General features: G+C 38.4%; 2 protein-coding genes across 2 annotated transcripts in view; both read right to left on the reverse strand.

The window, feature by feature from the left end:
- Window positions 1–16,455, reverse strand: part of LOC106656784 (sphingomyelin phosphodiesterase-like) — a 37,664-nt gene extending 21,209 nt beyond the window's left edge. Inside the window, exons 1-5 of the mRNA XM_023459815.1 lie at window positions 16,085–16,455; window positions 14,603–14,666; window positions 13,889–14,061; window positions 907–1,269; window positions 602–794 (exon numbers count right to left, since the gene is read on the reverse strand). Coding sequence (XP_023315583.1) covers window positions 602–794; window positions 907–1,269; window positions 13,889–14,061; window positions 14,603–14,666; window positions 16,085–16,455 — 1,164 coding nt within the window. The remainder of the gene's footprint in view (window positions 1–601; window positions 795–906; window positions 1,270–13,888; window positions 14,062–14,602; window positions 14,667–16,084) is intronic.
- On the reverse strand, window positions 16,455–17,078 carry LOC106656785. Its single transcript, XM_014377936.1, has one exon. The coding sequence runs from the start codon at window positions 17,076–17,078 to the stop codon at window positions 16,455–16,457; it is 624 nt and encodes a 207-aa protein (XP_014233422.1).
- Window positions 17,079–18,214: the final 1,136 nt, after the last annotated feature.

Consider the following 18,214-nt stretch of genomic DNA (forward strand, 5'->3'; position numbering starts at 1 on the left):
TTTAGTATATGAAAAATTAATTCCCAGCTTTTTTTAAAACACTTTTATACTAAAGTAGAAGAAAATGTTATGACAAGAATTTTAAGACCTGTAGGATCAAGATTGGCTAAAGATTTCATTCAGGTTCATCCAGCACAGGACTTTGGAACGATAAGTCAGTATGGATTCACATTGGACTCATTTAAATAATAAGTTACTAGAGACATGTTTTCTGGTGTAAAAAGACTGGAAAAAATATAACTTTGCATTAAAAATAAAAACAATTTTAATATTTTTGTGTTACTCCGTCCGAACTGCAGCCAAGGATTATCTTACTTTCCGATCTCATAACGCAATATACTTTAAAATTTTTGCTGTGGTTATAGAGAAGATTATCGATTTAAAACAAACAACTAAGTTCCTTCGATAACTTCACGATTGTTATGGCCCCAGATTGCTTCATATCATGATCTCTTTATGATATCATTGCAAAAATGTAACGCAATCAAATTTTGAACAAATTTTAATACAGTTTTTCATTGTTTAACCATCTTTAAAAAAAAATTTAGGGCCTTTTGGTTTTTGATAGGTTATAATAATAAACCTTTATATTATAACTTACCCTTGTAGTTTTTGGATGATCACCATCTACATAATAAATCCGATAGCCAGGATTGAGATCATAATAAGGTGATACTGATGGTCCAATATAAGCTATACTAAGAGCCCGTCCTAAATCGTTAGTATCATAAAATATTTGAAACTCATCATAGTGTGTGTGACCGAAAAATTGAGCAGTTATTGTCGATTCATATCTGCAAATTATATATCAAATTAGAAAAACCGTATAAAAATTAATGTTAAGCATGAATAAATGACTATAAAAACTAAAATAGAGCTGTGGGAGAGCAATGTTAAAATGCTTACCTGTTGATAATATGATAATAATTTCTAGACCAGACTTTCAAACAATCTGAATGTCCCGGTGGTATATGTCCAATTATGTGAACTTTTTCATTATTCATTTCTGCTGCTTGAAGTTCATATACAAGCCATTGCAACTCGTTAACAGGATCAGTGCTATTAATTAATAACCACCAGTTTTTGTTATTACAATAATTGGTATTTATTGAAACAATTCTAAAACCAGGTCTTATAAGAACTGAATAGAAAGCACCTTGTCGAACTGTTGGAGAGGAACCCACAGGTAACCAACGTTGCCATTCTTTATCCAGTTCATTGTAAAGCCATGATATACTGGTATCAGAAGGAGAAAAAGAAGTTGGAAAGCTGAAATGTAAATTTCAATTATTGGTAAATATTGTAATGCTAGATTTTTGGTGGAATCGTCAAGATTCACGCAAATCACAATCACAAAATTCATTTTATAATTAATTCGGTAATGTGATGATGTACCTAACATTGATATCTGCCAGGCAAAGCCTAAATACAAAAACACTTTTACTTAGACGACGATTGCTAAATACGGGTATGTATTATCTTGGAAAATTGCGAACAATTATTTAATTATACCATACTGAAGAGGAACATCGAAAATCAGAAACTCCATCAGAAGTTAACCACGAGAGCTCTACTTTATTATAGTAAATCTATCAATCTACATATTAACATTATTTTTCCAGCATTTTTTTAGCGATCGTGAGCGAGTCGAAGAGACCAAGACACGGCGCCGCCGGTGCCGCACGGAAAACAGGTCCACGCGCGCTGACCCACACTCATTCATCTCGATATCTTTAATACTTTTTATCATTTTTCCATCCTGCAAAACATTGTTTTCAATAGATTTTAACCTCTTCTTTCTATTGGTGCAGTTTATTTTGAAATCGGAGAACACATATTTGAGATAAATTTACTTGAATATTCAAGTCAAGTTTTAACCCAAAAATCAATTTTAAAGAATTTTTTAAGTTACACTACTAGAAAGAAGAGGAAAAACTCTATCGGTCCATGTGTTCAGATTTTATTTTCTGACACGAAAACAACGTTTCTTAGATAAAAAAAATTGTATACAGGCCAAGTCAATTTTTTATATGCGAAGAACGGATGAAGTAAAAAAAATTTTCCATGAACAAAATGTTATGAATTTGTTCAGAAAATACCTCAGAATTTTCGCAGAATTTTTCAACAAAATTTTTGGATTTTTGAAAATAGTCAGATATCAAAAAACCAAAATCGATAAAAAAATATCTGAAAAAATTGAGGCATGTCTGAACAATTCAGTGACTTTTATCACGTATAACATTTTCTGGTGAAATGCTCGATTTTTTAGCTAAAAAATTAGTTTAGAATTCTATCGAAATCATACTTAATTTTTAAATTAAAAATTTTGAAGCATTTCTGAACACATTAAGGAATGATAAAACAGGTTTTTGATATAACTAGACGTTTAAGACGCGCTCCGCGCGTATCAATTTTTTAATTTGTGTTTTGAGGTTAGCAACTTTCACGCGCGCTTCGCGCGCGTACATCTTTCAGTCAGTTTCGAAAAAGTTGCTATTATGACCGTAGATGTCACTTTATTACGTTTCGACTCGAGTCAAAAGTCAGTCGACCAATCAGAGGCCGAATAGATTGGCTTCACTTTTAGGTCCATCTCTTTTTTATAAGTTAGATTAGTGCTCTATTGAGATAGAAGGACTTAATAAAAAAAGGGCAAAAGGCAAAAATTTTTTTAAATTTGTCGAACAACTGAAAAAATATATTGCTTCCTCTATGAGGAAACTTTGTGACGGGCTGAATTTCAGCATTCGTAAATAAGCATCGTAGGGAAAATTCGATGATATTTCCTTAAACTAGATCGAATTTCTGACACATGTTGGTATGTATGTATGTGTGTGTGTGTTTTTTTTTTTTTTTTTTTTTTTTTTTTTTTTTTTTTTTTTTTTTTTTTTTTTTTTTTTTTTTTTTTTTTTTTTTTTTTTTTTTTTTTTTTTTTTTTTTTTTTTTTTTTTTTTTTTTTTTTTTTTTTTTTTTTTTTTTTTTTTTTTTTTTTTTTTTTTTTTTTTTTTTTTTTTTTTTTTTTTTTTTTTTTTTTTTTTTTTTTTTTTTTTTTTTTTTTTTTTTTTTTTTTTTTTTTTTTTTTTTTTTTTTTTTTTTTTTTTTTTTTTTTTTTTTTTTTTTTTTTTTTTTTTTTTTTTTTTTTTTTTTTTTTTTTTTTTTTTTTTTTTTTTTTTTTTTTTTTTTTTTTTTTTTTTTTTTTTTTTTTTTTTTTTTTTTTTTTTTTTTTTTTTTTTTTTTTTTTTTTTTTTTTTTTTTTTTTTTTTTTTTTTTTTTTTTTTTTTTTTTTTTTTTTTTTTTTTTTTTTTTTTTTTTTTTTTTTTTTTTTTTTTTTTTTTTTTTTTTTTTTTTTTTTTTTTTTTTTTTTTTTTTTTTTTTTTTTTTTTTTTTTTTTTTTTTTTTTTTTTTTTTTTTTTTTTTTTTTTTTTTTTTTTTTTTTTTTTTTTTTTTTTTTTTTTTTTTTTTTTTTTTTTTTTTTTTTTTTTTTTTTTTTTTTTTTTTTTCTACTCCACCCCATTCGGACACTCACCGGTATCCGCCGTTAGGCATTGCTTCGGTGAGGCCGGGGTTGGTTGAGCATTTCTGCTACTCCTGTTAGTCGTTGTTTTTCCATACATCTCCCATCCGTCGCATAGTGATATGCGACGATTAGGGGTTCAGGGACTCATCTTTATCTTCTTGGTGAACCTCCGATCCCGCACGATGCCGTCGGCGATTGTCGTATCCCCTTTTTCAGAGCCGTCTATTGCGTGGGCTCACATTGCTGGCATCTCCTCCTGAGTTGGGCCTCTCTTCTTAGAACTCGCTGTCAAGTGCCATCTTGTGAGTGTGGTTCTCGCTTCAGGCGCCATCTGTGCTCCAGCAGAGCCTTGGCTCTCACATCCGGCGCCCTCTTGTGAGTGTGGTTCTCGCTTCCGACTTCATCATGGGAGTGGTGTGCTCCATCTATTGCCAGCCTTGCGAGTCCTCACCTCGGGCTCCTACTTATGGTTTTCCTATCGCTTCCAGCTCGCACAGTGATCGGGGTTTTTTACCGCTTCGGAGGCTGATGACATAGCCCGGGTCTTCTTTTTAAGTGGTACCCGCTCCACCTCAGCCACAGGCTCGACCACACCAGGCGAAAAAACGAACCTCGAAAATTCGTCTGGTGGGGATCGAACCCACGCCCTACGGCGTACCTTGTATCAGCAGGCAAGAACTATACCCACTGAGCCAAGGAGGCCGATATGTGTGTGTGTGTGTGTGTGTGTGTGAAGACGCTGCACTGCGGCGAGAATATCTCTCCCTAAAGTAGCTACAATCATTTAACTTATGTGCTGCTTATACATGTACAGAGACAAGATCAATGTAAAAAAGCTCAAGGAAATCGGTGAACTTCGAGATTAGTCTACGAAATGTTGAGTAGTTCTACAAAACACTGCTAGGTGACGAGGCGCCCAAAAAAGTTGAAACCTTTGTAACGTCGCGAGACGCGACTTTAATATTAATAAATAAAATGATTTTAAACTGGCTGGAAGTAATGGTCTGAACGTCGAACAGTTCAGACGTGCTTATACCGAGAGCTTGGGCCCTTTGTAAACATTACATTCGATTTCTCTAAAATTGTAATAACAGTGTTAGTCATAGTGCTTTATTTGAATAAACACCGAAATGGCAGACGAAGTGGTCATTCAGCCCACTAATTTTGTCATGAAAAAACCCGCTCCAGAGTCGGAATAGACGATTAAATAGCGCAAGAGGAAAAGCTCGAGCTCACCATAGGGGATTCCAGTTTTTTGCAAACGACAAACAAGTATCCCCGACTACTGGCTAAACATTCTAGCAAACAAGCCAACAAGCACGAAAAATTTATTCTCACCTCTGGAGAGTGTAAGGTAAGATGAGGATCCTGAAACTTCTGAGAAAGCAGAGAGCGGTGCAGAAGAAAAGAGAGAAAAACCACCGATATTTGTCAACGCCGTCCAATACAACCTCTAAAATTAGAGTTAAACGCGATTGCAGGAAACGAGTATTACTTGAAAATCTTAAACAAAATTCAAACAATAAAGATATTTACAAAATTGGCAGACTTTTAAACTCGGTAGTCAGTTTCGAGCCTCCGCGTAAAAATAGAGATACTCCTTATTGCACGAGGTACCAGATACACGGTCACACTAAAAACTACTGCTACAATTTCTCGGTATGTGTAAAATGCGCTAAAAACCATCTCACCAGTATGTGCCCTATTAAAGAAAAAATAAAAGAAGTAATATGCGTAAACTGTCAGGGGAACCACTTAGCTAGCTACAAGGGTTTCATCGTCCGTAAGCAACTGCAGCAAAAATTATATCCAGTCTTCCGCGACAAAAAATGAGACGGTCAAAATAACTGCTCTAGACGAATTTAAACTAGAAATATCGTCTCTAACATCTCATACGCACAGGTATATAATGGATCACCTCAATCGAAACAAATACATGCAAAGGCAACGGCTGTAGCAGAAAACAATAACATAAATAACAATTCTACACTCAAACTTGAGAGAATGATGGCTCAACTCATGTCCCCTATGGATACTATGCTAAAACTCCTAACTACAACTATTAACAAATTATAAATGGGAAACGAAAAAGCACTTACTATAGCAGGGTGGAAGGCTAACGGTCTAGCCCAACGTAGTTTGGAATTGAACTCATTTTCAATCATGAACAAAATAAACATCATGTTCATCTCAGAGACTCATTTTACTAAAAAAACCTATCTCAAAATACCCAACTACATTATCTACGACACCCAACATCCGAGCGGGAGAGCCCATGGTGGTACAGCTATAATCATAAAATCTTTTATCAAATACTACGAACTTGAAAATAATAAAGAGGACTACTTGCAGGCAACAAGTATAACAGCTGAAACCTACAAAAATCCCATCACATTCTCAGCCATCTACTGTCCACCAAAATATACCATTAAACAAGAGCATTTCACCAAATTCTTTGAGAGATTGGGTACCCAGCTCATTACAGGTGGTGATTATAATGTTAAACATCTATCCTGGGGCTCACGATCCCAAACACCTAATCCTCGTGGTAAACAACTGCATGAAGCTGTACATCAAAATAATCTAACCTCTGTTTTAACAGGGGAACCCACATACTGTCCATCTGATTTAGCAAAAGCCCCAAGCCTCATTGACTCTTTAATTGCCAAAGGCATATAAAGTCATTATCAATTCATTAAGATTATTTTTCGGTAGTGGACGCGATACCCTTTAAATTGATACCTACGTAGGCCAGGCCTGAATGTAGGATCAATTTTTTATTTACCGCGATTGTAAGACACATCTACGTGTTCTCTTTGGAAAGACTCGCGAAAAAACGCTACTAAGAGACGTTGTATTAACTGATTGAGTTGGAGCATCTAACCGATGATTTTCCATATTCAATCGTAATATTTATTATTAGTTTTTTAAATATTGTACACCGAACGAAAAATATAGGCTCAGGCCGGACTCGAACCGGCGACACATTGCCTTTAGCCGGCAAGTGCTCTACCATCTGAGCTACCGAGACCCTTGCCCATATCATCGTTATTTGGTGTACAAGAAGTCGAGAGATGTTAATTTTCACTAATTTTATAGATTGATTGGTCACCGCCTATTGGGACCTGCCCCTCTTCCACCGTAGGCTAAGTTTTTTATTTAATTTTTACTTTTTGCGCGCCCGAAATATCAATTCATTAAGATTATTTTTCGTAGGCCTACGTAGGTATCAATTTAAAGGGTATCGCGTCCACTACTGAAAAATAATCTTAATGAATTGATATTTCGGGCGCGCAAAAAGTAAAAATTAAATAAAAAACTTAGCCTACGGTGGAAGAGGGGCAGGTCCCAATAGGCGGTGACCAATCAATCTATAAAATTAGTGAAAATTAACATCTCTCGACTTCTTGTACACCAAATAACGATGATATGGGCAAGGGTCTCGGTAGCTCAGATGGTAGAGCACTTGCCGGCTAAAGGCAATGTGTCGCCGGTTCGAGTCCGGCCTAAGCCTATATTTTTCGTTCGGTGTACAATATTTAAAAAACTAATAATAAATATTACGATTAAATATGGAAAATCATCGGTTAGATGCTCCAACTCAATCAGTTAATACAACGTCTCTTAGTAGCGTTTTTTCGCGAGTCTCTCCAAAGAGAACACGTAGATGTGTCTTACAATCGCGGTAAATAAAAAATTGATCCTACATTCAGGCCTGGCCTACGTAGATATCAATTTCAAGGGTATCGCGTCCACTACCGAAAAATAATCTTAATGAATTGATATTTCGGGGCGCGCAAAAAGTAAAAATTAAATAAAGTCATTATCTTTCCGTCCACTCTAGCCTCGATTTTACCTCGGATCATTCACCAATAATAATTACAATACACATCGAAGCCAAAAGTAGCACAAACACTGCCTATATCGGAAATAAAAATACAAATTGGCTAGCATATAAGGAATACATAAACGAAACCCTCTAGTGTAATATTCCAATGAAAACTTGTAACAACGTTGATACCGCTGTCGAAATTCTCAATATATTAACTCACAAAGGAATTTCTTTTTCAACTCCTCCGCCAAGACTCGCGCGTAAAAAACTGTACCTTTTTTAGGACATATTAAGAGAAGAACGTAAACTGAAAACAATGTGGCAAATCACGCGTAACAGATTTACAAAAACGCGTCTTAATAAAGCAATAAAAGACCTCAAATTAGCTCTTCGCGTGTTAATATTAAAATTAATAACTATCTACAAAATCTCATACCCACGGAAACGACATACTACTCTCCATGGAAAGCAACCAAGTATCTGAATCGCCCACAACAATTCACTCCACCCGTCAAGAAAACGTACTATTGGGCTAGAAGTGACCAAGAAAAGGCCAAGTACTTCGCTGAACACCTAAGCAAAATATTCGAAACACCCTCAAGATAAATTACTGAAGATGAAGAAGAAACACTACTCCAAGATCAAAATCTAGAAACACAAGATGTGCAATTTAAAAATGTTAGTCTGCGAGAAATCCAAAATCTCGGCAGTAACTTAAACAACCAGAAATTCCCAGGTTCGATGGGATAAATAGCAAAACTCTTGAAGAGCTTCCACCAAAAGCAGTCAAATACCTAGCTATACTTATAAAGTCTTACAGACCCATCATCCTGCTACCTATCTGTGCTAAACTTTGTGTTACGTGTCATGGATTTGCTCCAAAATTTTTTTGGGGTCTCCCGGTACCCAATACTGAAGCTTCTTGTGCTTAGTTTGATCTCGTGAGCCTTAGGGCCCATTTGTAGAGGATTTTTCACATAAAAAGAAAATCTTTGTTATTTTTTATATCGATATAGAAGTACTTTTCGAGAAAATGCAACGATCAAAAGTTTTAAAATTTTTCATAGAATCTGTTTGAATTTTTTCAGAACTTATAGGACCATCTATCACTTAGCACAAGCTAACAAATCTTTTTTTTTTTTTTTAGCTTTTTCCTTTTTTATTTACAATCTGTCGTTTTACATAAAAGGGACAATAAGTAAATAGAGTACAACGAGTTTTCATAAGTAATCGGGAGTCAGAACGATGGGCCAATGCAAACCGGTCTGTCTTTATCAATTTTTATTTAAGTTGCTTGTCCACGATAGCCGGACAGAAAGAAGGGGCCAGCTCACAGATTCCGAGGTTTCCTGAGTCTAGACCTCCTGGGTAGCCGCGCCAGGCCTGACACCAGAGGGTTGATGTGCAGTTGTAACTTATTTTGGTGTATGTTGACAAGTCTCTCAATCACTTCCCGCACGGTTGGAATATTTAGGTCTTTGCGAATTACTTCGTTGGGAACATACCACGGGGCGTCCACCAAGCAGCGGAGCACCTTTGCCTGGTATCTCTCTATGACTAGGATGTTTGGGTTAGCCGCTCTACCCCATAGCTGACATCCATATGTCCAAATTGGTCTCAGGATTGACCTGTAGATCAGGATCTTATTCTCCAACGTCAAGGGCGAGCTCCGGCCAATCAGCCTGTACATCGAGGGCAGTTTTAAGCCCAACTGCTTTCTTTTGGCCCATATGTGGGTTCTCCACGTTAACCGGCGGTCTAGGTGGAGTCCTAGGTATTTGACGTGATGCACTACCGGAATCGGATTGCCGTATAGAGATACCCGAGGACATGTTTCTCTGTTGAGAGTGAACGTAATGTGTGCAGACTTATCCCCATTCACCTTGATGCGCCATCTTCTAAGCCACACCTCCAGCTTGTCAAGGTGATTTTGGGCGGAGGCGGAGACATACTTTTTTTATTCAAATGAGTCGCAGATCTTGTTCGCAATTCTATGCACCAGCTCGACAGTCGAGTGCTTGTTTTTGAAGCCAAACTGGTGGTCAGGGATGAGATTGTTGTTGATGATTATCGGCTCTAATCTCGCCAAGATTATTTTTTCAAAGATCTTCGAGATTACCGGAAGGAGACTGATCGGTCGATAAGATGATGTATTTTCCATCGCCTTGCCTGGTTTATGAAGAACGATTATCTGCGCTTCCTTCCACTGCGAGGGAAAATGGCAAAGGCGCAGACAAGCATTGAATACGATCGTTAAGTATGTTATGGCTATAGGAGGGAGTTCCTTAATCATTTTTCCCGAGATGCGGTCGTGGCCTGGAGCTTTTTTGCACTAAAATTTTTGATAATTTTCCTGACCTCCCTGATCTCTACGGGCTCGATAGGACTAGTATCTGCGATGGAGAGAACGGTATTGTCCAGGAGTTCACTCTCTTCTTTCTCTGAGATGACTCTCGGGTTTGGCTGGAAAACCGCTGCCAGATGAGCGGCGAATACTGACCTGTCACTTCTCGCCCAATCACCCGATGGCTTGCGGATGGGAGCTGCAAAGTTTTTTGGCTGTGCGAGTCGTTTGGTCGCTTTCCACAAGGAGTATCCGGAGGCTTCGGTAGCTGTAAGATTTTGCAGGTAGTTTCTTATGTGCGAGTTTTTTGTCTCTTTCAGTAGGTGTTTGAGACCTTTGATCGCTTTGTTCAGCCTTGCTTTTGTCACTGCGTTGCGATTTTTTTGCCATTCTCTTCGTAATCTTCTTTTTTCGTTTATTTTTTGTAAGATGCCTGATGTCGTACATCTGTATTTTCCTGCTTCTTTTAGTGTCGTTGTTGCTTTCACTTCGGCCTCATGGAAGACGTCGGCGAATTGCGTAACTGATTTTTCCAGCTCCACCGGGTGACGAAGAGGTATTGCGCATGATAAATTTAAAGCGACTTCTTTTTTGAAGCTATTCCAGTTGGTTTTCTTGCGCAAATTTTCTCGCTTCTTTCCTTGCATGTCCAAGTGGATGATTACTGGCGTGTGATCGGACGAGAGATCCAGGCTACAGGCTACAGAGAACATATTTTTACTGACTCCCTTTGCGACTGCAAAGTCAATGAGATCGGGTAATTTTTTCGGGTCCGTCGGCCAGTAGGTCGGCTTCCCCGTGGAAACTGTTACGTAGTTGCAGTGGGTGACTGCTTCGTAGAGCTGTCTGCCTCTGGGGTTGGGGGTCTGAGACTTAGAGCCCCACCAAGGGTGCTTTGTATTCCAGTCACCGCCAGCGACGAAACGATTTCCTAAAGTTGAGAAAAAATTTTCAAATTCAACTTGAGAAATTCTGAGGGCTGGAGGGCAGTAAATTGCTGACACCACCAGAGAACTCGATTGACACTCCAGTCGGATGCTGGTGGCTTGCAGGTTTTCTTCCCGATGTCCCTTTAGTACTGAGTGTTGAAATTTTGAATTGATAATAATTGCCGTGCCGCCATGGGCTGTGCCGTCTGGGTGGTTGGTGTTATAGAATTTATAGCCTGGCATGGAAAAATAGTTTCTCATCGAGTAGTGAGTTGCAGAAATCAGAAGAACATCGACTTCTTGTTCGTGGATAAATGTTTCTACATCTAGCCTCCTGTTGGCTAGACCGTTAGCGTTCCATATAACGAGCTTGATTTTATTTTCCATCGTTTAGTTTGTTTATAACGAGAGTGAGTAAATTTAGCATGATGTCAAGTCTGGCCATAAGCTGAATCAACATGTTTTCTATCTTTTCGGTTTTGTTTATATCCTGTGTTGTCTGGTTATGAGAGAACGTGTCACTAGGGTGTACACATGAGGCCGCTGAGATGACCCGGGTGTAAGTTGCTTTTGCGTTCACTGTGCTGTTGTTCGTAACGTTCGATGCATGCGGGGGAGATTGTGAGGTTTCCGGTAGGGTTTGAGCTTTTGGTGGTTTGGCACCTCTGGGCGGATACATCTTCTTCAGACGCTCCTTTCGGTAAGGACATCCCTTGTAGCTGGCCGGGTGATTTCCGCCGCAGTTTGCACACCGCACATCTGTAACTTTAGTCTTAATGCTACAGTCTTGTGTGAGATGACTACCGGCACACTTTACACATACTGGGGATTGATAGCAATAATTTTTTGTGTGCCAGAATTTTTGGCATTTTGAGCATTGCGGCATATCTCTATACTTTCGAGGAGCTTCAAAAAGCACAATAGTGTGCTGAAGGCGTGTTACATTAAATATTTCCTTGTTATTATCTGCAGCTTTTAGTTCCACAGTGAATAGAGGTAATGGTTTCTTGGTGTTGTGTTGCAGGATGTTTGAAATACCCCTGCTGAAAAAAATCATGAAAAAAATCATATGATGTTTTGGCATGATTAATCATATGATTTTTTTATATGATTTATCATATGATTTTTCCCAGCAAGGGAAGCAAACCCTCATTTTTAATATAAAAACCATTAGAAGGAAGGGCCAAAATATAAAGTCTGAATTTATTAATGTTATTGAAAATGAAGAAACTACTTTTGAAAATAGCTAAAAAAATTTACATTCAGAGCACAACAATTTGAATAATTTAAAAGAGTTTGAAGTGAATTATAAAAGTAGTAGGCATGGAAATTCAGATATAACAATGTTATCTTACCATCAAGAAAATATCGATGCTAATCGTTTATAAAACGGTACAAATTCAGGCAGTTTGATGATTTAACAGTTCGGCAGTTTTATAATTCACTTCAAACTCTTTTAAATTATTCAAATTGTTGTGCTCTAAATGTACATTTTTAAGCTATTTTCAAAAGTAGTTTCTTCATTTTCAATGACATTAATAAATTCAGACTTTATATTTTGGCACTTCCTTCTAATGGTTTTTATATTAAAAATAAGGGTTTGCTTCCCTTGCTGGGAAAAATCATATGATAAATCATATAAAAAATCATATGATAAATCATGCCAAAACATCATATGATTTTTCCCATGATTTTTTTCAGCAGGAACGAGTGACGATGTGTCCGTGCGACTCGATTTAAGAAACACATTTATCTTTGATGAGTTAACCATGCAAAAGCTACGGATCTAGACTGCATTAAGTCAAGATTCCGGGCCAACTAGGGCTCATGTCACTAGACTTGAGCTCACACACGTTTCTATTTTCCACTTTCACTTATTGTACTGCTAAAACATTCTACCTATTGAGGACTGAACGATACCGTCACGCCACGTAGCGGCGTAATTCTGTACTAGTGTACTAGGGCAATTTTGACGAAATAGCGTCGGAAATTCGATAAATGTATAAAATAATAAATGATGCACAATGAATTTTGTACATTTATCATTTTTAATTGAAAGTACATACCTAAATATGAATTTAGCAATTTTAATCCTATTAAAAAGTTGATAAATAAGTGTTGATAAACAACACTTAATGTCGAATATCCGAGTGCCACTCAGTGCGGCATTATTTAGTCGAACTGTTAAATTTGTAACTCGCTGTAAAAGTAGCTAAATGCATCTAAAAGAAAAAAGTAACGTATAATTTCGATGAGAAATTGCCTTAGCTTTCCGATAGTGAGCTGAAATTTTCCGCTTTACCCGGGAAAATCGAGTTTAAAGTTTTTCCGTCGAGTTTAAAGTCAAGTTTAAAGATTTTCCGTCAATTTTCCCGGGTAAAGCGGAAAATTTTGGAAAATCTGAGCTCACCATCGGAAAGCTGAGTCAATTTCTCATCGAAATTATACGTTACTTTTTTCTTTTAGATGCATTTAGGTACTTTTACAGCGAGTTACAAATTTAACAGTTCGACTAAATAATGCCGCGCTGAGCGGCACTTGGATATTCGACATTAAATGTTGTTCATCAACACTTATTTATCAACTTTTTAGGAAGTGACTCTTCCCCTTATAAACAAATAAAAAGAGCTAGATGCTTTTGATAAACTTATACCTACTATTTTTTCTCATCTCCCTGTCTTGGACATCAAGTAAATAGTCATAGTATCTGGTCAGCTGCCCGATTCATTAAGGACCTCAAATGTTAACTTTGGAGAGCATTAACATCATCGACGCCAACATGAAAGCTCAACTACTCCTCCTTCCAAGCAGAGTGCGCTACACCCCAGTGAGAAAACCGTTTCGCTTGCACCAAGACCTCGGTCTTCTCACTGACTCGTAGCTTATTTACGCCAATTCCCTCTAATCATGAGATGTATGTATTTCCATAGTTTTAAATTAACCATATTTAAAAAGTGCATTTTCTCACAAATAGCTTGATATTGACGTACGAATCAAACTTCTGCATTCTAAAAAAGTTTTGGGAATGAAGAAAAAATCCTATCAAATAAGCCAAAAAATTTTTTTTAAAAGTTTTAAGATTTAGAACCTTATGAGACCTTCAAAAAATCGATGTCTTGCTCTTTAAAATTAATATTTCAAATTTTCTCCAATCGAAAATATAAGAGCTCAGTAACGTGATTGTATCTGCATTGTTAACTACTCTTTTTTTTTTAATGTAAATTCATACGGAAATTTTGATATCCAACTAAATACTTATATCTCACCTATTCACAGGTGCACTCTCATGATTGCCAATTGCAGGAAATATTGGAATTCCAGGAAAGTGACCAACCATTTGCTTAACAGTTTCACGAAGAATTCTTAAATTTTCTTCTCGAGTTTGATTCCAAACATCGTGAGGCGGAAGATCACCTGTCCAAATGATATAATCAATGTCCTGAAAATCAAATGAATTTTTTAAATTCAAATATATTTACTGAATATTACTCTCATGTGGTTCAAATCTCAAAAGTGATTGTTTCATAAGATATTGATAACTAATTTAGTAGAATATTTATCTTTGTTAAAATGAAAGAACTAAAATACAACACAACACACTTAATTAAATACAACACATTATCCATGTCAAGTAATTTACGAAAAATAGTGGTTTTAAATTGGGCTATGGACTGAAAACCAAAGGTTACTGATTCAGGAAAGAGGGAGCTAATTAGATATAATGCTGTGAAGTAAAATGAAGATTTGATGGTACTGGTTCGACGACATGAATAATGCAGCGTCGAGGAAAGCGTTTTGATGATCGTTCTGTGAGGCTGGTTGGTGGAATAGTAAATCTAGGTATAAAATATTTTTGAACGAGATGGCGGTATTCAATTGTAGCGACGAAATACTGTTTTCGTGTAGCAGTAGACAGACAGCCAAGGGCTAGGCGGTGAGGGGTGACATAGTCCATCTATCGTACACGATCCAGGACATACCTTACGTAGGCATCTAGGGCTCTTTGAAGGTTGAGTTCTTGGTATTGGAATAGATAATTGTAGACTGCACATAAGGATGGTTAAAAATAAAAAAATATTTGTAGTTTAGCTTGCCCACCCTTTTATTGTTTTTATAAAGTACAAAGAGAAAGCTCCGTACACTTTTAGTCCTTACAAACAATGTTTGAAGGTCGCTCAACAATCAAATATGATTATGGGGTAACACCACTCTAGGATTTTCAAAAAAACGATTTTTGCTTCCTCATAGAGGAAGCTCTGTGATAGGCTCGAAAACGAGATTTTGAACCAGACCTCGTAGGACAATTTGGTTTATACAGGGTGGGGAATAAATATGGAAACCCCTGGAAATCTCGCAGAATAAGTTGGGAAAAAAAATCAAAAACCTTATATCCGACGTATTTTTTCACGAGGAATCCAATGGTGACCTTGAATTTGATCTTGAACATAACCTTCAAGCTCCAGTGACCCAAAAATCGATTTTTCAAATGTAACCCCCATTTTTTATTGCAGATTTGAAAAAAACACAAAATTTCACGTCTAAATGTATGTTTTGTTTTTTTTTTCAAGGTCATTTTAAGGGCGATACAGACGCAAATAAAACCCCAATTTAACCTAAAACTAAGTTCAAATAAGGGCTTTTTTTCTCATTGTACCGCCTCCTAAATGACCTTAAAAAAAAAACAAAACATACAATTTGACGTGAAATTTTGTGCTCTTTTCAAATCTGTTATAAAAAATGGGGATCACCGTGCGAATAATCGATTTTTAATTCACCGTAGAGTATAGGTTATGTTCAAGGTCAAATTGAAGGTCACCATTGAAAAGAGTGGAAAATTTTACGTGAAAATATGATTGAGTTGGACATCTTCTTTAGAACTCGCTGTCTAGTGCCATCTTGTGAGTGTGGTTCTCGCTTCTGCCACCGATGGCAAGCGCCCAATTTGCTCTGTCGGCTACATCTTGTGAGTGTGGTTCTCGCTTCAGGCGCCATCATGTGCTCCAGCAGAGCCTTGGCTCTCACATCCGGCGCCCTCTTGTGAGTGTGGTCCTCGCTTCCGACTTCATCATGGGAGTGTTGTGCTCCATCTGTTGCCAGCCTTGTGAGCCTTCGCCTCGGGCTCCTACTTATCCTATGGTTATCCTATCGCTTCCAGCTCGCACAGTGATCGGGGTTTTTTACCGCTTCGGAGGCTGATGACATTAGCCCAGGTCTTCTTTTTGAGTGGTACTCGCTCCACCTCGGGCACGGGCTCGACCACACCAGGCGAAAAAACGAACCTCAAAAATTCGTCTGGTGGGGATCGAACCCACGCCCTACGGTGTACCTTGTATCAGCAGGAAAGAACTATACCCACTGAGCCAAGGAAGCCGATTCAATTGTATGTGTGTGTGTGTGTGTGTGTGTGTGTGTGTGTGTGTGTGTGTNGCGGTCTAGTCGCCCTGCATCCCCACTCCGTTGACCATGCGTTGAAGTCCCCTGCGATGACAAGGGGCCTCTTGCCACGGGCCTCCTCGGAGATGTTCGCGAGGAGGGCGGAAAATTCAGTCCCAGAGAGTCTTGGCGGAGCGTAGACGCTGAAAAAGAAGATTCCGCCGATTCGGGCCCACGAGAAGTAGGGATACACTCTCGCCGGGCGCTCCTGAACCGGGATTCCTCCTTGCACCCAGATAGCTGCTTGGCCGTCGGCATCGGCGAGCCATGTGTTGGGTGGAGCGAGGTTCTTGTATTGCTCACACAGGATGGCCACGTCGATGCGCAGCTTGCTGATGGTATCGCAGAGCAGGTCCTGGGCAGCCTCGCAGTGAATGAGATTGAGCTGGAGGATTCTCATCATCGGCGGGCTTGGGTGACCTTCCGTGCTAGTGGGCAGCTCGAGCTTGTGGATGCATGACGGTGGTCATTGGCTCCTCGCTCCTGGCAGAGGACGCACGCCGGTTGGTCTTTGCAGTCCTTTGCTTGATGGCCCTTCTGGTCGCTTCGGTAGCAGAGCTCCGTACGGTCGGGACCCTTGCAGCGAGCGGCCACTTGACCGGGACTCCAGTAGCGGTAGCAGCGCGCGGCCACCTCGCGACCACGTATGTGACAGTTCACCCAGCCGATCCGTATGTGGCCTAGCTTCAGCGCCTTGGCCGCCAGGTCATCCGGGAGCGCGACCGCAGCCACCTGTGTTCCCGCGTATGCCTTCCGCAGAGATTTCACGGGGTCGCATTGAGACACCGGAGCGCCCAGTAGGGCGTCCAGTGCCTTGGTGATCTCCTCTTTGGTGGCACACTCATCCAGGTCCTTAATCTCAAGCATGGACGTGTGCTGCAGGGCACTGGCTGTAGCTACAGCGCCAAGCACCGTACCAAGCTCCTCACCGAGGGCGGGGGCGTTGTTCAGTTGCAGCCCTATGGCACCCGCGGCGCTGCGTCTGATGTTATTTACGCTGCTGACGACTTTCTGCTGCAACATCGGGTCTGACTTGAGAGATCGCAGGATGTTGGCGTACTTACAAGGAGACCTTCTCACCTTCGGGTCATGGATTTGACCCAAACTTTTTCTGGTGATTCAGGACAGTAAGAAAACATGCCCTGTTATGTTCGGTTGTGTGAATATGCCCTAGAAGTGTTAGATAATAAATAAACGTTAAAATAATAAAAATAAGCATATGAAGCGCAATAAATATTCATTTACTATCCTCACACTATTTTGGTTACTCGTTTTAGACACCTGGTTCTTGAAAACATTACATTTCATTGTTAAGAATTTTTTCGATCTCACTCGTGACCCAAAACATTGCAATATTGTTCAATTATGACATTGTAAAGTGTTTAATTTCAATACTTATGGCCTTAAACGCTCCAAATAATTATTATTTTAATACAAGCACTGGAGATCCGACAAGTTATTATCAAAACACTTTTCACTGACTAATTTAACACTTCAAATACCTACTCAGAGTTGAATTTTATCAATGATTTGATGAGGTAAATAATATTTGCACATAAAACCACTATCTGCCATGATCTCATGCCATGTCTTTGAGCAATATTGCAATGTTTTGGGTCACGAGTGATATCCAACAACTTCTTAAAAATGAAATGTCATGTTTTCAAGATCTAGGTATCTAAAATAAGTAACCAAAATAGTTTAAGGATAGGAAATGAATATTTATTGCGCTTAATATGCTTAATTTTATTATTTTAACGTTTATTTATTATCTAACACTTCTACACTGACAGACCTTTCTAGCCCCGGTGCCGTGAAACGGCACGGCGCGGATACTACACGAATTCAGGCACTGGCTACTACAGTAATACACCTATGCGCCGTGAGTCAAGCGCGCAGACCGTTGATCTCACAGACGGGCTGCCTGACTGTACTCTTGTAGCCTAGCAGTGAATACTCACGGACTATACCCGTGAAAATAAAAGGCCATCGCTACTGCTGCCGCGCTAAGACATTGTATACAAACGCGATACGCTAAACGTAGACCGTTACATGTCTTCATAGCACATAGCCCACAGTGGTGATCGTAATTTGAGTTGAGTTGAATTGTTGAAATGATATAGTTTTTTGATTAATGTATCAGGTGATAATATGGAAAG

The sequence above is a fragment of the Trichogramma pretiosum genome, unplaced genomic scaffold (assembly GCF_000599845.2).
Source record: "Trichogramma pretiosum strain Unisexual culture from Peru unplaced genomic scaffold, Tpre_2.0 scaffold166, whole genome shotgun sequence".
Classification (NCBI taxonomy): domain Eukaryota; kingdom Metazoa; phylum Arthropoda; class Insecta; order Hymenoptera; family Trichogrammatidae; genus Trichogramma; species Trichogramma pretiosum.

Excerpts from the sequence above, each read along its gene's own strand:
- LOC106656785 (XM_014377936.1), bottom strand. The coding sequence starts at position 17,078 with ATGTTGCAGCAGAAAGTCGTCAGCAGCGTAAATAACATCAGACGCAGC.